At 39.0% G+C, this 15,863-nt stretch overlaps 1 protein-coding gene across 1 annotated transcript in view; it reads left to right on the forward strand.

Moving 5' to 3' along the window:
* The window catches only part of LOC129560049 (fatty acid desaturase 2-like protein FADS2B), a 52,619-nt gene that overhangs the window by 17,542 nt on the left and 19,214 nt on the right, over positions 1-15,863 (forward strand). Inside the window, exons 3-4 of the mRNA XM_055431988.1 lie at positions 9,476-9,673; positions 11,980-12,081. Of these exons, the coding sequence (XP_055287963.1) occupies positions 9,476-9,673; positions 11,980-12,081 (300 nt within the window). The remainder of the gene's footprint in view (positions 1-9,475; positions 9,674-11,979; positions 12,082-15,863) is intronic.

The following is a 15,863-nucleotide window of genomic DNA, read 5'->3' on the forward strand; positions in this document are numbered from 1 at the left end:
GCTTTGTTCGCATAAGAATGTTTTCTTAACTCTACTTGCTATTCTCTGGAACTCTGCATTCAGTTGGGTATGTCTTTCCTTTACTCCTTTGCCTTTCACTTCTCTTCTTTTCCCAGCTATTTGTAAGGCCTCCTCAAACACCATTTTGCCTTTTTGCATTTCTTTTCCTTGGGGATGATTTTAATCACCACCTCCAGTACAATGTTACAAACCTCTGTCCATATTTCTTTAGGCACTCTGTCTGTCAGATCTTATCCCTTGAATCTATTTCTCACTTCCACTGTATAACCGCAAGGGATTTATTCTAGGTCATACCTGAATGGCCTAGTGGTTTTTCTGTATTTTACAATAAGGAATTCATGATCTGAGTCATAATCAGCCCCCAGTCTTGGTTTTGCCGACTGTATAGAGCTTCTCCATCTTTGGCTGCAAAAAATATAATCAATCTGATTTCAGTATTGATCATATGGTGATATCCATGTGTAGAATTGTCTCTTGTATTCTTGGAAGAGGGTGTTAGCTTGACCAGTGCATTCTCTTGGCAAAACTCTGTTAGCCTTTGACCGGCTTCATTTTGTACTCCAAGGCCAAGCTTGCCTATTACTCCAGATATCTCTTGACTTCGTGCTTTTGCATTCCAATTCCCTATGATGAAAAGGACATCGTTTTTGGGTGTTAGTTCTAGAAGGTCTTGTAGGTCTTCAGAGAACCATTCAACTTCAACTTTTTCAGCATTAGTGGTTGGGGCATAGACTTGGATTACTGTGATATTGAATGGTTTGCCTTGGTATCAAACAAAGATCATACTCTCATTTTTGAGACTGCCCCCAAGTACTGCATTTCAGACTGTTTTGTTCACCATGAGGACTACTCCATTTCTTCTAAGGTGTCATTGCCCACAGTAGTAGATATAATGGTCATATGAATTAAATTAACCCATTTCTATACATTGTAGTTCACTGATTCCTAAGATGTTGATGGTCACTCTTGCCATCTCCTGCTTGATCACGTCCAGTTTACCTTGATTCATGGACCTAAATTTCCAGGTCCCTATGCAATATTGTTGCTTACACCATCAGACTTTACTTTCACCATTAAACACATCCATAAGTGGGAATCATTTCTGCTCTGGTGTAGTCTCATATTCTTTTTGGAGCTATTTCTCTACTCTTCCCCAGTAGAATATTGGACATCTACTTACCTGGGGGCTCATCTTTCAGTGTGATAGCTTTAGATTTTTCATACTGTTCATGGGATTCTTGAGGCAAGAATACTGAAGTGGTTTGCCATTCCCTTCTGACCACGTTTGGTCACAACTCTCCAACATGGCCCATCCGTCTTGGGGCCCTAACTTTGAAGGGCTTGAGACTGTGGGATATGAGTCTAGGCCAGTTACCAAACCTATCTGTGGTTCAATTTCTCTCTCTGTAAAATAGCAACAATAGAACCAACCACATAAATGTTACTGGGAGATTACTGAAAGTTAAAGGCTCTGTGGGACAGGGTGAGGGTGGGATGATTTGGGAGAATGGCATTGGAATATGTATATTATCATATGTGAAACAAATCGCCAATCCAGGTTCAATGCATGATACAGGATGCTCGGGGCTGGTGTACTGGGATGAACCAGAGGGATGGGGTGGGGGAGGAGGTAGGAGGGGGGTTTCAAGATGGGGAACACATGTACAACCGGGGCAGATTCATGTCAATGTATGGCAAAACCAATACAAAACGTTAAAGGCATTTACAGTGCGTAGAACAGTGTCTGGAATGTAGCAAATGATCAATAAATTTTAGATACTATAATTATCATAAATTCAACAGTCACACAAGGAATTTACAGACCTCTAAATTTACAGAATCATTTAGGGCAGGATGCCTTGGTTAAAAAGAGGAAATGATGCAGAGCTTAGTTGTTTTTCCTAAATATTTTATCTAAGGGAAAGATAATCTCATTCATGGCTAACAGCTATAATTATTCACTGTCTAAAACAGTGCTGATCCCTGAGGGTAAATATCTAATATGAATTTTCTTTGTACATCTGTGATTACCCAGAGATATGTATATAGACAATTAGTGTTTGAGCACAAAACTGAATGTCAGAAACTACAGGCTAAAGATCAGCTTCCATCACTTGCTGAAGATTTCAAACTAATCACTCTTCTGGGCTTTAGTGATCCCCAACAGTAGAGTGAATGTGAATGTAAAATCAGTCAAGCTGGGAAAACACCCTGTTGCTGTTTTTCAGTCTCTAGGTTGTGTCTGACCCTTTGTAACATCATGGAGTGCAGCACACCAGGCATCCCTGTGCTTCACAATCTCCCGGAGCTTGTTCAAACTCACATCCATTGAGTTGGTGATGCCATCCAGCCATCTCATTCTCATCCCCTTCTCCTCATACCGTCAATCTTTCCCAGCACTAGGGTCTTTTCCAGTGAGTCATCTCTTCCCTTTAGGTGGCCAAAGAATCGGAACTTTAGCTTCAGCATCAGACCTTCCAATGGATATTCAGGATGATTTCTTTTAAGATTGACTGCTTTGATCTCCTTGCAGTCCAAGGGACTCTCAAGAGTCTTCTCCAACACCACAGCTCAAAAGCATCAGTTCTTCAGCACTCAGACTCCCTTATGGTCCAGTTTTCACATCCATACATGACTACTGGGAAAACCGTAGCTTTAACTACACAGACATTTGTGGCAAAGTAATGTCTCTTCTTTTCAATATGTTGTCCAGGTTTATTGCTCCTTTTCTTCTAAGGAGCAAGCAAGGTTTAGTTTCATGGCTGCAGTCACAATCTGCAGTGATTTTGGAGCCCAAGAAAATAAAGTCTGTAACTGTTTCCATTGTTTACCCCATCTATTGGTCATGAAATCATGGGACTGGATGTCATGATCTTCATTTTTTGAATGTTGAATTTTAAATCAGCTTTTCCACTCTCCTCTTTCACCTTCATCAAGAGGCTCTTTAGGTCCTTTTCACTTTCTGCATTAGGGTGGTGTCATTTACATATCTGAGGTTATTGATATTTCTCCCAGCAATCTTGATTCCAGCTTGTACTTCTTCCAGCCCAGCGTTTCTCATTATATACTCTGCATAGAAGTTAATAAGCAGGGTGACAACATACAGCCTTGATGTATTCCTTTCCCAATTTGGAACCACTCTTTCGTTCCATGTCCAGTTCTAACTGTGGCTTCTTGACCTGCATACAGGTTGCTCAGGAGGCTGGTTAGGTGGTCTGGTATTCCCACCTATTGAAGAATTTTCCACAGTTTGTTGTGATCCACATGGTCAAAGGCTTTAGTATAGTCAGTGAAGCAGAAGTAGATGTCTTTTGGAATTCCCTTGCTTTCTCTATGATCCAACAATGTTAGCAATTTGATTGCTGGTTCCTCTGCCTTTTCTAAATCCAGCATGAACCTCTGGAAGTTCTCAGTTCACATACTGTTGAAGCCTAGCTTGGAGAATTTTAAGCATTACTTTGCTAGCATGTGAAATGAGTGCAATTGTGCAGAAATTTGAACATCCTTTGTCATTGCCCTTTTTTGGGATTGGAATGAAAATTGATTTTTCAACTCTTGTGGCCATAGCTGATTTTCCCAAATTTGCTGGCATATTGAGTGCAGCACTTTCACAGCATCATCATTTAGGATTTGAAATAGCTTAGCTGGAATTCTATCACCTCAACTAGCTTTGTTGGTAGTGATGCTTCCAAAGGCCCATTTGACTTCACACTCCAGCATGTCTGGCTCTAGGTGAGTGATCACAACACCATCATGGTTATCTGGGTCATTAAGATCTTTTTTGTATAGTTCTTCTGTGTATTCTTGCCACTTCTTGATATCTTCTTCTTCTGTTAGGGTCATATGGTTTATGTCCTTTATTGTGCCCATTTTGTATGAAATTTTCCCTTGGTATCTCTAATTTTCTTGATAAATCTCCAGTCTTTCCCATTCTATTGTGTTCATCTATTTCTTTGCACTAATCACTGAGGAAGGCTTTCTTATCTCTCCTTGCTATTCTGTGTAACTCTGCATTCAGTTAGGTATATCTTTCCTTTTCTCCTTTGCCTTTCACTTCTCTTCTTTTCTCAGCTATTTTTAAGGCCTCCTCAGATTCTATTTTGCCTTTTTGCATTTATTTTCCTTGGGGATGATTTTGATCACCACCTCAACTACAATGTTACAAACCTCTGTCCATAGTTCTTCAGGCACTTTGTCTATCAGATCTTATCCCTTAAATCTATTTCTCACTTCCACTGTATAATTGCAAGGAATTTACTCTAGGTCATACCTGAATGACCTAGTGGTTTCCCTACTTTCTTCAATTTAAGTCGGAATTTTGCAATAAGGAACTCATGATCTGAGCCATAATCAGCTCCTGGTCTTGCTTTTACTGATTGTATAGAGCTTCTCCATCTTTGACTGCAAAGAATATTTCGGTATTGACCATCTGGTGATGTCCATGTATAGAATCATATATTATGTTGTTGGAAGAGGGTGTTTGATATGACCAGTGTGTTCTCTTGACAAAACTTTGTTAGCCTTTGCCCAGCCTCATTTTGTATTTCAAGGCCAAGCTTGCCTGTTACTCCAGGTATCTCTTGATTTCCTTCTTGTTCATTCCAATCCCGTATGACGAAAGAAAGTGAAGTGCTGAAGAATTGATTCGTTTGAACTGTGGTGTTAGAGAAGACTCTTGAGAGTCTCTTGGATTGCAAGGAGATCAAACGAGTCAATCCTAGAGGAAATCATCCTGAATATCCATTGGAAGGACTAATGCTGAAGCTGAAACTGCAATACTTTGGGCACCTGCTGCAAAGAACTGACTCATTTGAAAAAAACCCTGATGCTGGGATAGATAGAAGGCGGGAGGAAAAGGGAATGACAAAAGATGAAATGATTGGATGGCATCACCAACTCTATGGATATGAATTTGAGTAAGCTTCAGGTGTTGGTGATGGACAGGGAAGCTTAGCATGCAGCAGTCCATTCATTGGGTCACAAAGAATCAGACACGACTGAGTGACTGAACTGAACTGATGATGAAAAGGATATCATTTTTTGGTGTTAGTTCTAATAGGTCTTGTAGGTCTTCAGAGAATCATTCAATTTCAGCTTCTTCAGCGTTAGTGGTCGGGGCACAGACTTGGATTACTCTAACATTGAGTGGTTTCCCTTGGAAATGAACAGAGGTCATCTCTCATTTTTGATTTTGCACCCAGGTACTGTATTTCAGACTCTTTTGTTGACTAGCACACTTGTGTGATCTATTAGAGTTATATATTGCCACCAAAATTCTGATGTTCATGGGGCCCTTAGAGATGAGCCCATCCAGGCTTTTCCCAGGCATTGGATCATTTAAAAGTTGTATCAGTGAATTTTGAAATGAATTTTCTTGCATCTAGGATTTTGTTCATAGCTCTTTTTTTTATTATTATTTCAAATTTCTCTTCAATTTTACATCTGAACAATCCAGTTTTCATTCTTATACCCTAGTCACTTTCTTTTTTTTTTTTTTTTGTTAAAATGTTAATTCTTTTTTTTTTTTTTAATTTATTTTATTGGAGGCAAATTACCTTACATTAATATATTGGTTGGTTTGCCATACATTTACATGAATCCTACCCGGGTGTACATGTGTTCTCTTTCTTGAACCCCCCTCCCACCTCCCTCTTCCCCATATCCTCCCTCCATGTCATCCCCGTGCACCAGCCCCAAGAATCCTGTATCATGCGTCGAACGTGGACTGGTCACTTATGATAATATACATGCTACAATGCCGTTCTCCCCAATCACCCCACCTTCACCCTCTCCCACAGAGTCCCAAAGACTGTTCTATATGCCTATGTCTCTTTTGCAGTCTCGTATACAGGGTTCAGGTTACCATCTTTCTAAATTCCATATATATGCGTTAGTATACTGTATTGAGGTTTTCCTTTCTGGCTTACTTCACTCTGTATAATTGGCTCCAATTTCATCCACCTCATTAAAACTGATTCAAATGCATTCTTTTTGATGGCTGAAAAATACTCCATGGTGTTTATGTACCAAAGCTTTCTTATCCATTCATCTGCAGATGGACATCTAGGTTTCTTCCATGTCCTGGCTATTATAAACAGTGCTGCCATGAACATTGGAGTACATGTGTCTCTTTCAGTTCTGGTTTCCTCAGTGTGTATGCCCAGGAGTGCGATTGCTGGATCATATGGCAGCTCTCTTTCCAGTTTTTTGAGGAATCTCCACACTGTTCTCCATAGTGGCTGTACTAGTTTGCATTCCCACCAACAGTGTAAGAGGGTTCCCTTTTCTCCACACCCTCTCCAACATTTATTGCATGTAAACTTTTGGATAGCAGCCATTCTGACTGGTGTGAAATGGTATCTCATTGTGGTTTTGATTTGCATTTCTCTGATTATGAGGGATGTTGAGCATTTTTTTATGTGATTGTTAGCCATCTTTATGTCTTCTTTGGAGAAATGTCTGTTTAGTTCTTTGGCCCATTTTTTGACTGGGTCACTTAGTTTTCTGGAATTGAGCTGCAGGAGCTTCTTGTATATTTTGGAGATTAATCCTTTATCAGTTGCTTCATTTGCTATTATTTTCTCCCATTCTGCAGGCTGTCTTTTCACCCTGCTTAGAGTTTCCTTTGCTGTGCAGAAGCTTTTGATTTTAATTAGTTCCCATTTGTTTATTTTTGCTTTTATTGCCAATATTCTGGGAGGTGGGTCTTGGAGGATCCTGCTGTGATTTATGTCAGAGAGGGTTTTGCCTACGTTCTCCTCTAGGAGTTTTATAGTATCTGGTCTTACATTTAGCTCTCTAATCCATTTTGAGTTTATTTTGGTGTGGTGTTAGGAAGTGTTCTAGTTTCATTCTTTTACAAGTGGCTGACCAGTTTTCCCAGGAAGGGTATATAAACTCGAACCCAAAATAATAAAGAAAATGGCAATGGGATCATACTTATCAATAATCACCTTAAACGTAAATGGGTTGAATGCCCCAACCAAAAGACAAAGGCTGGCTGAATGGATACAAAAACAAGACCCCCATATATGTTGTCTACAATAGACCCACCTCAAATTGAGGGACACATACAGACTGAAAATGAAGGGCTGGAAAAAGATATTCCACGCAAATAGAGACCAAAAGAAAGCAGGAGTAGCAATACTCATATCAGATAAAATAGATTTTAAAACAAAGGCTGTGAAAAGAGACAAAGAAGGAATCTACATAATGATCAAAGGATCAATCCAAGAAGAAGATATAACAATTATAAATATTTATGCACCCAACATAGGAGCACCGCAATATGTAAGACAATTACTAACAAGTATGAAAGGGGAAAATAACAATAACACAATAATAATGGGAGACTTTAATACCCCACTTACATCTATGGATAGATCAACTAAACAGAAAATTAACAAGGAAACACAAACTTTAAATGATACAATAGACCAGTTAGACCTAATAGATCTCTATAGGACATTTCACCCCAAAACAATGAATTTCACCTTTTTCTCAAGTGCACACGGAACCTTTTCCAGGACAGATCACATCCTGGGCCATAAATCTAGCCTTGGTAAATTCAAAAAAATTGAAATCATTCCAAGCATCTTTTCTGACCACAATGCAGTAAGATTAGATCTCAATTACGGGAGAAAAACTATTAAAAATGCCAACATATGGAGGCTGAACAACACACTACTGAATAATGAACAAATCATAGAAGAAATCAAAAGAGAAATCAAAATATGCATAGAAATGAATGAAAATGAAAACACAACAACCCAAAACCTCTGGGACACTGTAAAAGCAGTGCTAAGGGGAAGGTTCATAGCAATACAGGCACACCTCAAGAATCAAGAAAAAAGTCAACGAAATAACTTAACTCTACATCTAAAGAAACTAGAAAAGGAAGAAATGAAGAATCCCAGGGTAAGTAGAAGGAAAGAAATCGTAAAAATTAGGCCAGAGATAAATGCAAAAGAAACAAAAGTGACCATAGCAAAAATCAACAAGGCAAAAGCTGGTTCTTTGAGATGGTAAAGAAAATTGACACACCGCTAGCCAGACTCATCAAGAAACAAAAGGAGAAGAACCAAATCAGTAAAATTAGAAATGAAAATGGAGAGATCACAACTGACAACACAGAAATACAAAGGATTATTAGAGAATACTATCAGCAATTATATGGCAATAAAATGAATAACTTGGAAGAAATGGACAAATTCCTAAAAAGTACACCTGGTCACTTTCTAAACAGTCTGAGTTTCAAACCTATTATAGTTATTAAGCTAAGGAAATATTTCTTCCCAGGCCTTTCACTGACTCTCAAGTATGATGTGCAAGTTTGTAAATCAGTGCTAGCACTTGACTTACATGCGTGAGCACAGTACATATATACAGAATCAGGACTCCTCCAACCAAAGGACACATACACTTATACCACAGGAGACCCTGTCTCATTCCTGCAGAGCTTCTGAGCACCTCACAGGAAATTCATCCTTTGAGCTAATCTAAATGAACTCTATCTTTCATAAAGGAGTCTTCTGGACATGCTAAACAGCTGATAACATAGAAAGTAACACAGATCCATATAGATAGCAAAGTTCCCCAAAGTATACTCAGAGATCAAACAACACATTGATTTAAAAAGGCAACTATTATTAATAGATACACACTTCCACATATAAAACAGACAAACAACAAGGACTGACTGTTTGGCAGGGATCTATATTCAATATCTCATAATGATCTACAATGGAAGAGAATCTGAGGAAACAATATGTATGTATAAACATATATATATATATATATATATTATTTGCTATACACCTGAAACCAATGAAACATTGTTAATCAACTATACTTCAATAACATTGTTGGTTTTGAAAAATAGAAAATTACTTTTGGGGGTTTTCCCTGGCAGCCCAGTCATTAAGACCTCCTTTCAATGCAGGGGATGTAGGTTTGATCACTCATCAGGAAACCAAGATCTCACATGCCTCACAGCCCCCAACCCCCCCCAAAAAAACACATAAAAGCAATATTGTCACAAATTCAATTAAGACTTCAAAAGAAATGATCTGCATCAAAAATTTTTTAATTAATCAGTTTTAAAAAGAGAATTGTAGGAGTTATGTATCTCTTCATTGAACCTCTCCCACCCCCCAAAAAAGAAGTAAATTATAAGTCACATAACAATTTGAGGACAGTTTACAAATTACTACTCATCTGTCTCTTCTCCAGAAAAAAAAAAAAATCATAACTTGTTTTAAGCATTTTGCTTTTTATTAATTTTTAAGGTTTTGTTTTTTATTTGAATTATGTCTAATTATATTTATTAAATAAATAAATGTCTATCCATAAAATTAAGGTATCTTACAGTGATAAAATATATTAATTATTATTTTCACCTGTGCTCCCTATCCGCTGAAGGAGCTAAGTCCTTTCTTGCATATTTATCTCACAGTCCCAGTTGGTGGAAGATTTCCAAGAACTGCGGAGGACATTAGAGACCATGAATATATTCAATGCCAACCAGGGATTCTTCTTCTTTCACCTCTCCCAGATCTTGATTTTGGAAGCCCTGGCTTGGGTAATAGTGTGGCATTTTGGCAGTGGCTGGCTTATCACAATATTCATTTCTTTTCTTCTCACGGTTGCTCAGGTAAGCAGGTATCCTAAGCCCAGGCAATGGCTCTACGGGAAGTCTCAGAATTTTTTCTTCTCTCTTTACGCTGGTGTCAGCGGCTGCCTGACACTTCTGGCAAGCTACTCATCAGTGTCTGACCAGCAAGTTATCAAAACCCACTGGGCCCCAGTGCTCTTATCTGTAACATGCTGCTGCTGCTGCTAAGTCACTTCAGTCGTGTCCGACTCTGTGCGACCCCATAGATGGTAGCCCACCAGGCTCTGCCGTCTCTGGGATTCTCCAGGCAAGAACACTGGAGTGAGCTGCCATTTCCTTCTCCAATGCATGAAAGTGAAAAGTGAAAGTGAAGTCGCTCAGTCATGTCCGACTCTTCGCGACCCCATGGACTACAGCCTACCAGGCTCCTCCACCCATGGGATTTTCCAGGCAAGAGTACTGGAGTGGGTTGCCATTGCCTTCTCCTCTGTAACATGGGGTAACCATTTTTTTATTGGAATATTCTGAGGAGAGCTAAACAAGTTACTCTGTAGAGGACCCAGCACACAGACTGGTATGTGGTACATATACCTGACAGTTGCTGCTCTTTGTGGATAGTATCCACACAGTGTCAGTAACTGAAGTCCTGTTCTAGGCTGTGTAACCTTCACCTTTGTCTTTCGTTTGTTAACCAACCAACATTTTTCATGGTTGTTCAATGATTTTATTAAGACGATATGCACATACATGAACTTTTTTTTTTTTTCTTTTTAATTGCTCATTTGTTTCCAACAATTTTAGACCCCATGCCAGGCTCCTCTGTCCATGGATTTCTCCAGGCAAGAATACTGGAATAGGTTGCCATTCCCTTTACCAGGGAATCTTCCTGACCCAGAAATCAAATCCGAGTCTCCCACATTACAGGCAGATTCTTTACCATCTTAGCCACCATGAAGAAAGGAAGCCCCACATTAATTTATACCTATATATATATATGTATGTATATATATATATTCACTATTTACACATGCTGTTTTATAATAAAAAATTCTACTTAAAGCAAGTCACATATCTGTATTTAAAAAAAAAAAAAATTCCCATAGACCCTAGCCAAAAGCCTCATTTCACCAATACTTATCAATACAACAGTCTGTGAAGAGAGTCTATTTATTATTACATGGTAATAGGATCATGTATCCTGCCAGAAATGGCAATCAGCAACTGGCGTGTAGCAGGGCAATTGATAAACCCTTTGAATGAAGCACAGATCTCTGAAGATGGCCTTCTATGACCACAACACTGTATTGTGGACACAAAGGGAAATGCACCTGACCCTGCACTTGGGAGGGTCCAAGTGGAGGACCCTACACAGTCATCCAGTGGAGGAGATGGTCATTTAAATATCTAGACAGGATACAAGGCAGAAGGGAAAGAAACGAGAATGGGCTATCGGAGTAGAAAGAGGCATTTAATTCTAATTGAGGCAATTGGGGATGGTTTCATTTAGAATTAACATCAATGTTATTTACAAAATTTTATATGCTCACTTTTTTCTTGAAAAGTAAACTTGCTTTATTCTTTGAAAAGCAACTTTCGGAATCAAGAAAGGAAGCAAATATTTGTTTGACTATTTAGCATCATCCGGAACTTTACATGCATTTTGGCTGCAGACAGCTGAATGAGTAAGGTATAATATTATAATCCATGCTTCTCAGACAAAAGACTTCCCTGGTGGCTCAGATGGTAAAGCGTCTGCCTACAATGCGGGAGACAAGGATTCAATCCCTGGGTCAGGAAGATCTCTTGGAGAAGGAAATTACAACCCACTCCAGGGTTCAATCCCTGGGTCGGGAAGATCTCTTAGAGAAGGAAATGGCAACCCACTACAGTATTCTTGCCTGGAAAATCCCATGGACGGAGGAACCTGGAAGCCTACAGTCCATGGGGTCGCAAAGTGTTGGACACAACTGAGCGACTTCACTTTCACTTTCTTAGACAAAGAACTGAGTTCAGAGCTACTGACTAGCTTGCCAAGAGTTGTATAACTTGCAAAGTGGTGAAGGACCGTTTATAGCCCATGTCAGCCTGATTCCAAAGGCATCGTCCTTCCATTATGCACTGGAAGATTCTGACAGTGGAGAGAAGAGCATTCTAGGCTAAGAGAGCCACCTGTGCAAAGGCACAGAGATATGAAAAAACTCAGCAAGTGTGATAGGTACACACTTGGTTTGAGGTCAGACGAGATCTCCCACTGTTCCCATGGGTTCCTGAACCTACCAGCGGGCTCACTTACTACTTTCTTCTTACCTTGTCAACTTCTCTGACAGCAACCCTGTCTCTTCTAGGCTCAGGGTTCATTTCTGCAGCATGACATGGGACACCTATGCATATTTAAGAAGTCCAAGTGGAACCGCCTGATGCAAAAATTTGTGATGAGTCATCTGAAGGTACAGAATGTTCCGGGAGTATGATGGGATTCTGAAAGTCATTTCACTAAGCAGTGGTTTCTACATATACTTACAGCAAAAAATGTTACTACACACTCCACAAGTAAATGTAAATATACTAATAATGTAGTGACTATATATATATATATATAACATTATAATATATATTGTATATGTTATATATAACATTATAATATATATGCTAAAATTATAATTTTAAATGTTTAGGAGAAAAGGTTTATTTTTATTTAAGAAGATCTGTTCTTTTCTTAGCCAATAAACTATTTGGCCCAATCCCTGGCACACCATTAAAGAACTACATCTCAGGAAATATATCCTGTAAAATCATGAGTAGGAATATTCTTAGAAGGGGTCTGGACAGGCACTTCTGGGAGGCTAGGGGAATCCAGCAAACTGTTTTATTCCTGGGAGGACTATGTATAAATAAAAGAAAGGATGAAGAATAGATAAAAGTTTAACAAAAGAGAGAAACCAAGGAAAGTTAGATGGCTCTGTTTAAGAGTTGAGGGTAGCAAACCCAAGACTGCTGGAAAAAGCAGGGGCAATTGGTCTTACCCCCTCACATATGCTCCAGGAGGACAGACACACTATCCTATGCACCCCTGAAATGCAGCACCTAACAGAGTGCCTAACATACAGTAGGCCTTCCATAAGCACTTGTTAAATTCGTGAAGGAATGGATGGATGGATGGAATGATGGATGGATAGATGGACAGAAGAATGACACTAGATAACAGTACAAGCATTGATGAGAGCAGGTTTCGGCCCTGGCTCTGACAATGCTCACTGTGCAGCCCTGAACAAGTGGAACTCCATCTCTGGCTCTCAGTGCTCTCATCTCTAAAACTAGTACTTCAACTGGACCTCAGCTTTTCTATGATGTTCTAGGATTTGGTGAGAAACCAATGACAGAATGATCTCTGCTTGTTTTCAAGGCAAAACATTCGGTATCACAGTAATCCAAGTCTAACTAACTCTGTAGCCTTTGCCCTGCTTCATTTTGTACTCCATTTCGGTATTCTTGCTTTGAGAACCCCATGAACAGTATGAAAAGACAAAAAGATATGACATTGAAAGATGAACTCCCAGGTCGTTAGGTACCCAATATGCTACTGGAGAAGAGGGTAGAAATAACTCCAGCAAGAATGAAGAGTTGGAGCCAAAGTGCAAACAATGCCGAGCTATAGATATGACTGGTGGTGGAAGTACAGTTCTGTAAAGAGTGATATTGCACAGGAACCTGGAATGTTAGGTCCAGGAATCAAGGTAAATTGGAAGTGGTCAAACAGGAGATGACAAGAGTGAACATCGACATTTTAGGAATCAGTGAACTAAAATGGATGAGAACGGGCGAATTTAACTCAGGTGGCCATTATATCTACTGCTATGGGCAAAAATCCTTTAGAAGAAATGGAGTTGCCCTCATAATCAACAACACAGTCTGAATTGCAGGACTTGGATGCAACCTCAAAAATGAAAGAATGATCTCTGTTTGTTTCCAAGGCAAACCATTCAATATCACAGTAATTGAAGTCTATGCCTCAAACACTAATGCCGAAGAAGCTGAACTTGAATGGTTCTATGAAGACCTACAAGACCTTCTAGAACTAACACCCAAAAAAGATGTCCTTTTTATCATAGGGAACTGGAATGAAAAAGTAGGAAATCAAGGGACACCTGGAGTAACAGGCAAATTTGGCCTTGGAGTACAGAATGAAGCAGGGCAATGGCAAACAGAATTTTGCCAAGAGAACACACTGCTCACAGCGAACACCCTCTTTCAACTTTATTACTCCTGTATATATTCAAAATATTTTCATTTTAACATAAAAGAAATATAAAAAAATATTAATATATTTTGCATTTCTTTTTTCATTCTGAGGCTTTGAATCTAGTATGTATTATATGCTTACATAGCCCACCTTTTTTTTTTTTTAAATATATGCATTTTATTGCTTGCAAATTGCACTTAAAGTTGAGACCTATTTTGCCAACAAAGTTTTATTTTTATTTTTATTTTTTTTATTTCTAAAAAAGAATTTTATTAAAAAAGCACAAATGCAAAGAAATGAACAGAGGAAAATTTATGCGTCGAACCTGGACTGGTCACTTATGATAATACTGGTCACATATTAAGTGCTCAGCTGCCACACATAGATAATGGCTACTCTATTGAGCACCGAATATCTAAAACACATATTAATCAATTTTTGAGAGGTGTCAAATATGCAATAAAAACTGACTATTGCTTATTCTTCTATAAATGATTAAACATAATAGGGGAAGGGAAGAAAAATTGAATATCTCAATATGCCAACATTCTACATACATCTTCTCATGTCTCCTTAAACAACCCATGCAGGTAAATGTCATTATATTATACTATACTTATCAATAACCTCAAAAATGCAGATGACACCACCCTTATGGCAGAAAGTGAAGAGGAACTCAAAGGCCTCTTGAGGAAAGTAAAAGAGGAGAGTGAACAGGTTGGCTTGAAGCTCAACATTCTGAAAACGAAGATCATGGCATCTCGTCCCATCACTTCATGGGAAATAGATGGGGAAACAGTGGAAATAGTGTCAGACTTTATTTTTTTGGGCTCCAAAATCAGTGCGGATGCTGATTGCAGCCATGAAATTAAAAGACGCTTACTCCTTGGAAGGAAAGTTATGACCAGCCTAGATATCATATTAAAAAGCAGAAACATTACTTTGCCAACCAAGGTCCGTCTAGTCAAGGCTATGGTTTTTCCCGTGGTCATGTATGGATGTGAGGGTTGGACTGTGAAGAAAGCTGATTGCCGAAGAATTGATGCTTTTGAACTGTGGTGTTGGAGAAGACTCTTGAGAGTCCCTTGGACTGCAAGGAGATCCAACCAGTCCATTCTAAAGGAGATCAATCCTGGGTGTTCATTGGAAGGACTGATACTAAAGCTGAAACTCCAATACTTTGGCCACCTCATGCGATGGGTTGAATCACTGGAAAAAAGTCTGATGCTGGGAGGGATTGGGGGTAGGAGGAGACGGGGACGACAGAGAATGAGATGGCTGGATGGCATCACCGACTCGATGGACATGAGTTTGAGTGAACTCCGGGAGTTGGTGATGGACAGGGAGGCCTGGCGTGCTGTGATTCATGGGGTCGCAAAGAGTCAGACACGACTGAGCGACTGAACTGAACTGAACTGATACTTAATGAAGATGAAATTGAACATCAAAGGGTAATTTTCCCAAACTACACCAAAGCATTTATATATCCAGTGATGCAACTAAGTTGATATACTTCCAAATCCTTTTCTCTGTTAAAACCTTCAGATTTTCACTGAAAGAGAGACAATCCCAAACAACTTAATCAGAGATGATATGAGCTTGGCATTAACTAAAATACTTTTATTCTCACTTATATTTAATGAGATAATTGAAGCTTGAACATGTGATGATCAGAGGCAAGCCCCTATTGGAGATGACTTCAGATCCATGACTCTTTAAAATATTCATTGAAGTAGGAACCCTGGGGTCATTTCCCCCCCAGAACTAATTAGTTTTAGAGCTGCAATTTCTTTATTTATAAAATAAGAAGTGTACTTTCTGCTCTACCTATCTCATATTTCTTTTTCAAAGAAGGACAATTAAAAGAAAGATGGAAAACCATTTCATTTCAATGGTTTTTATTCTAATTATCAGGAGTTGTTTTAGCCTTGAATTTGTGTTTCTGGATAAGATCATTATTTGCTGGTAGGCTTTTAGAACCTCTAGCCA

This window comes from Moschus berezovskii, chromosome 16, assembly GCF_049115385.1.
Source record: "Moschus berezovskii isolate FMDL1 chromosome 16, NW_MosBer_1.0, whole genome shotgun sequence".
Classification (NCBI taxonomy): domain Eukaryota; kingdom Metazoa; phylum Chordata; class Mammalia; order Artiodactyla; family Moschidae; genus Moschus; species Moschus berezovskii.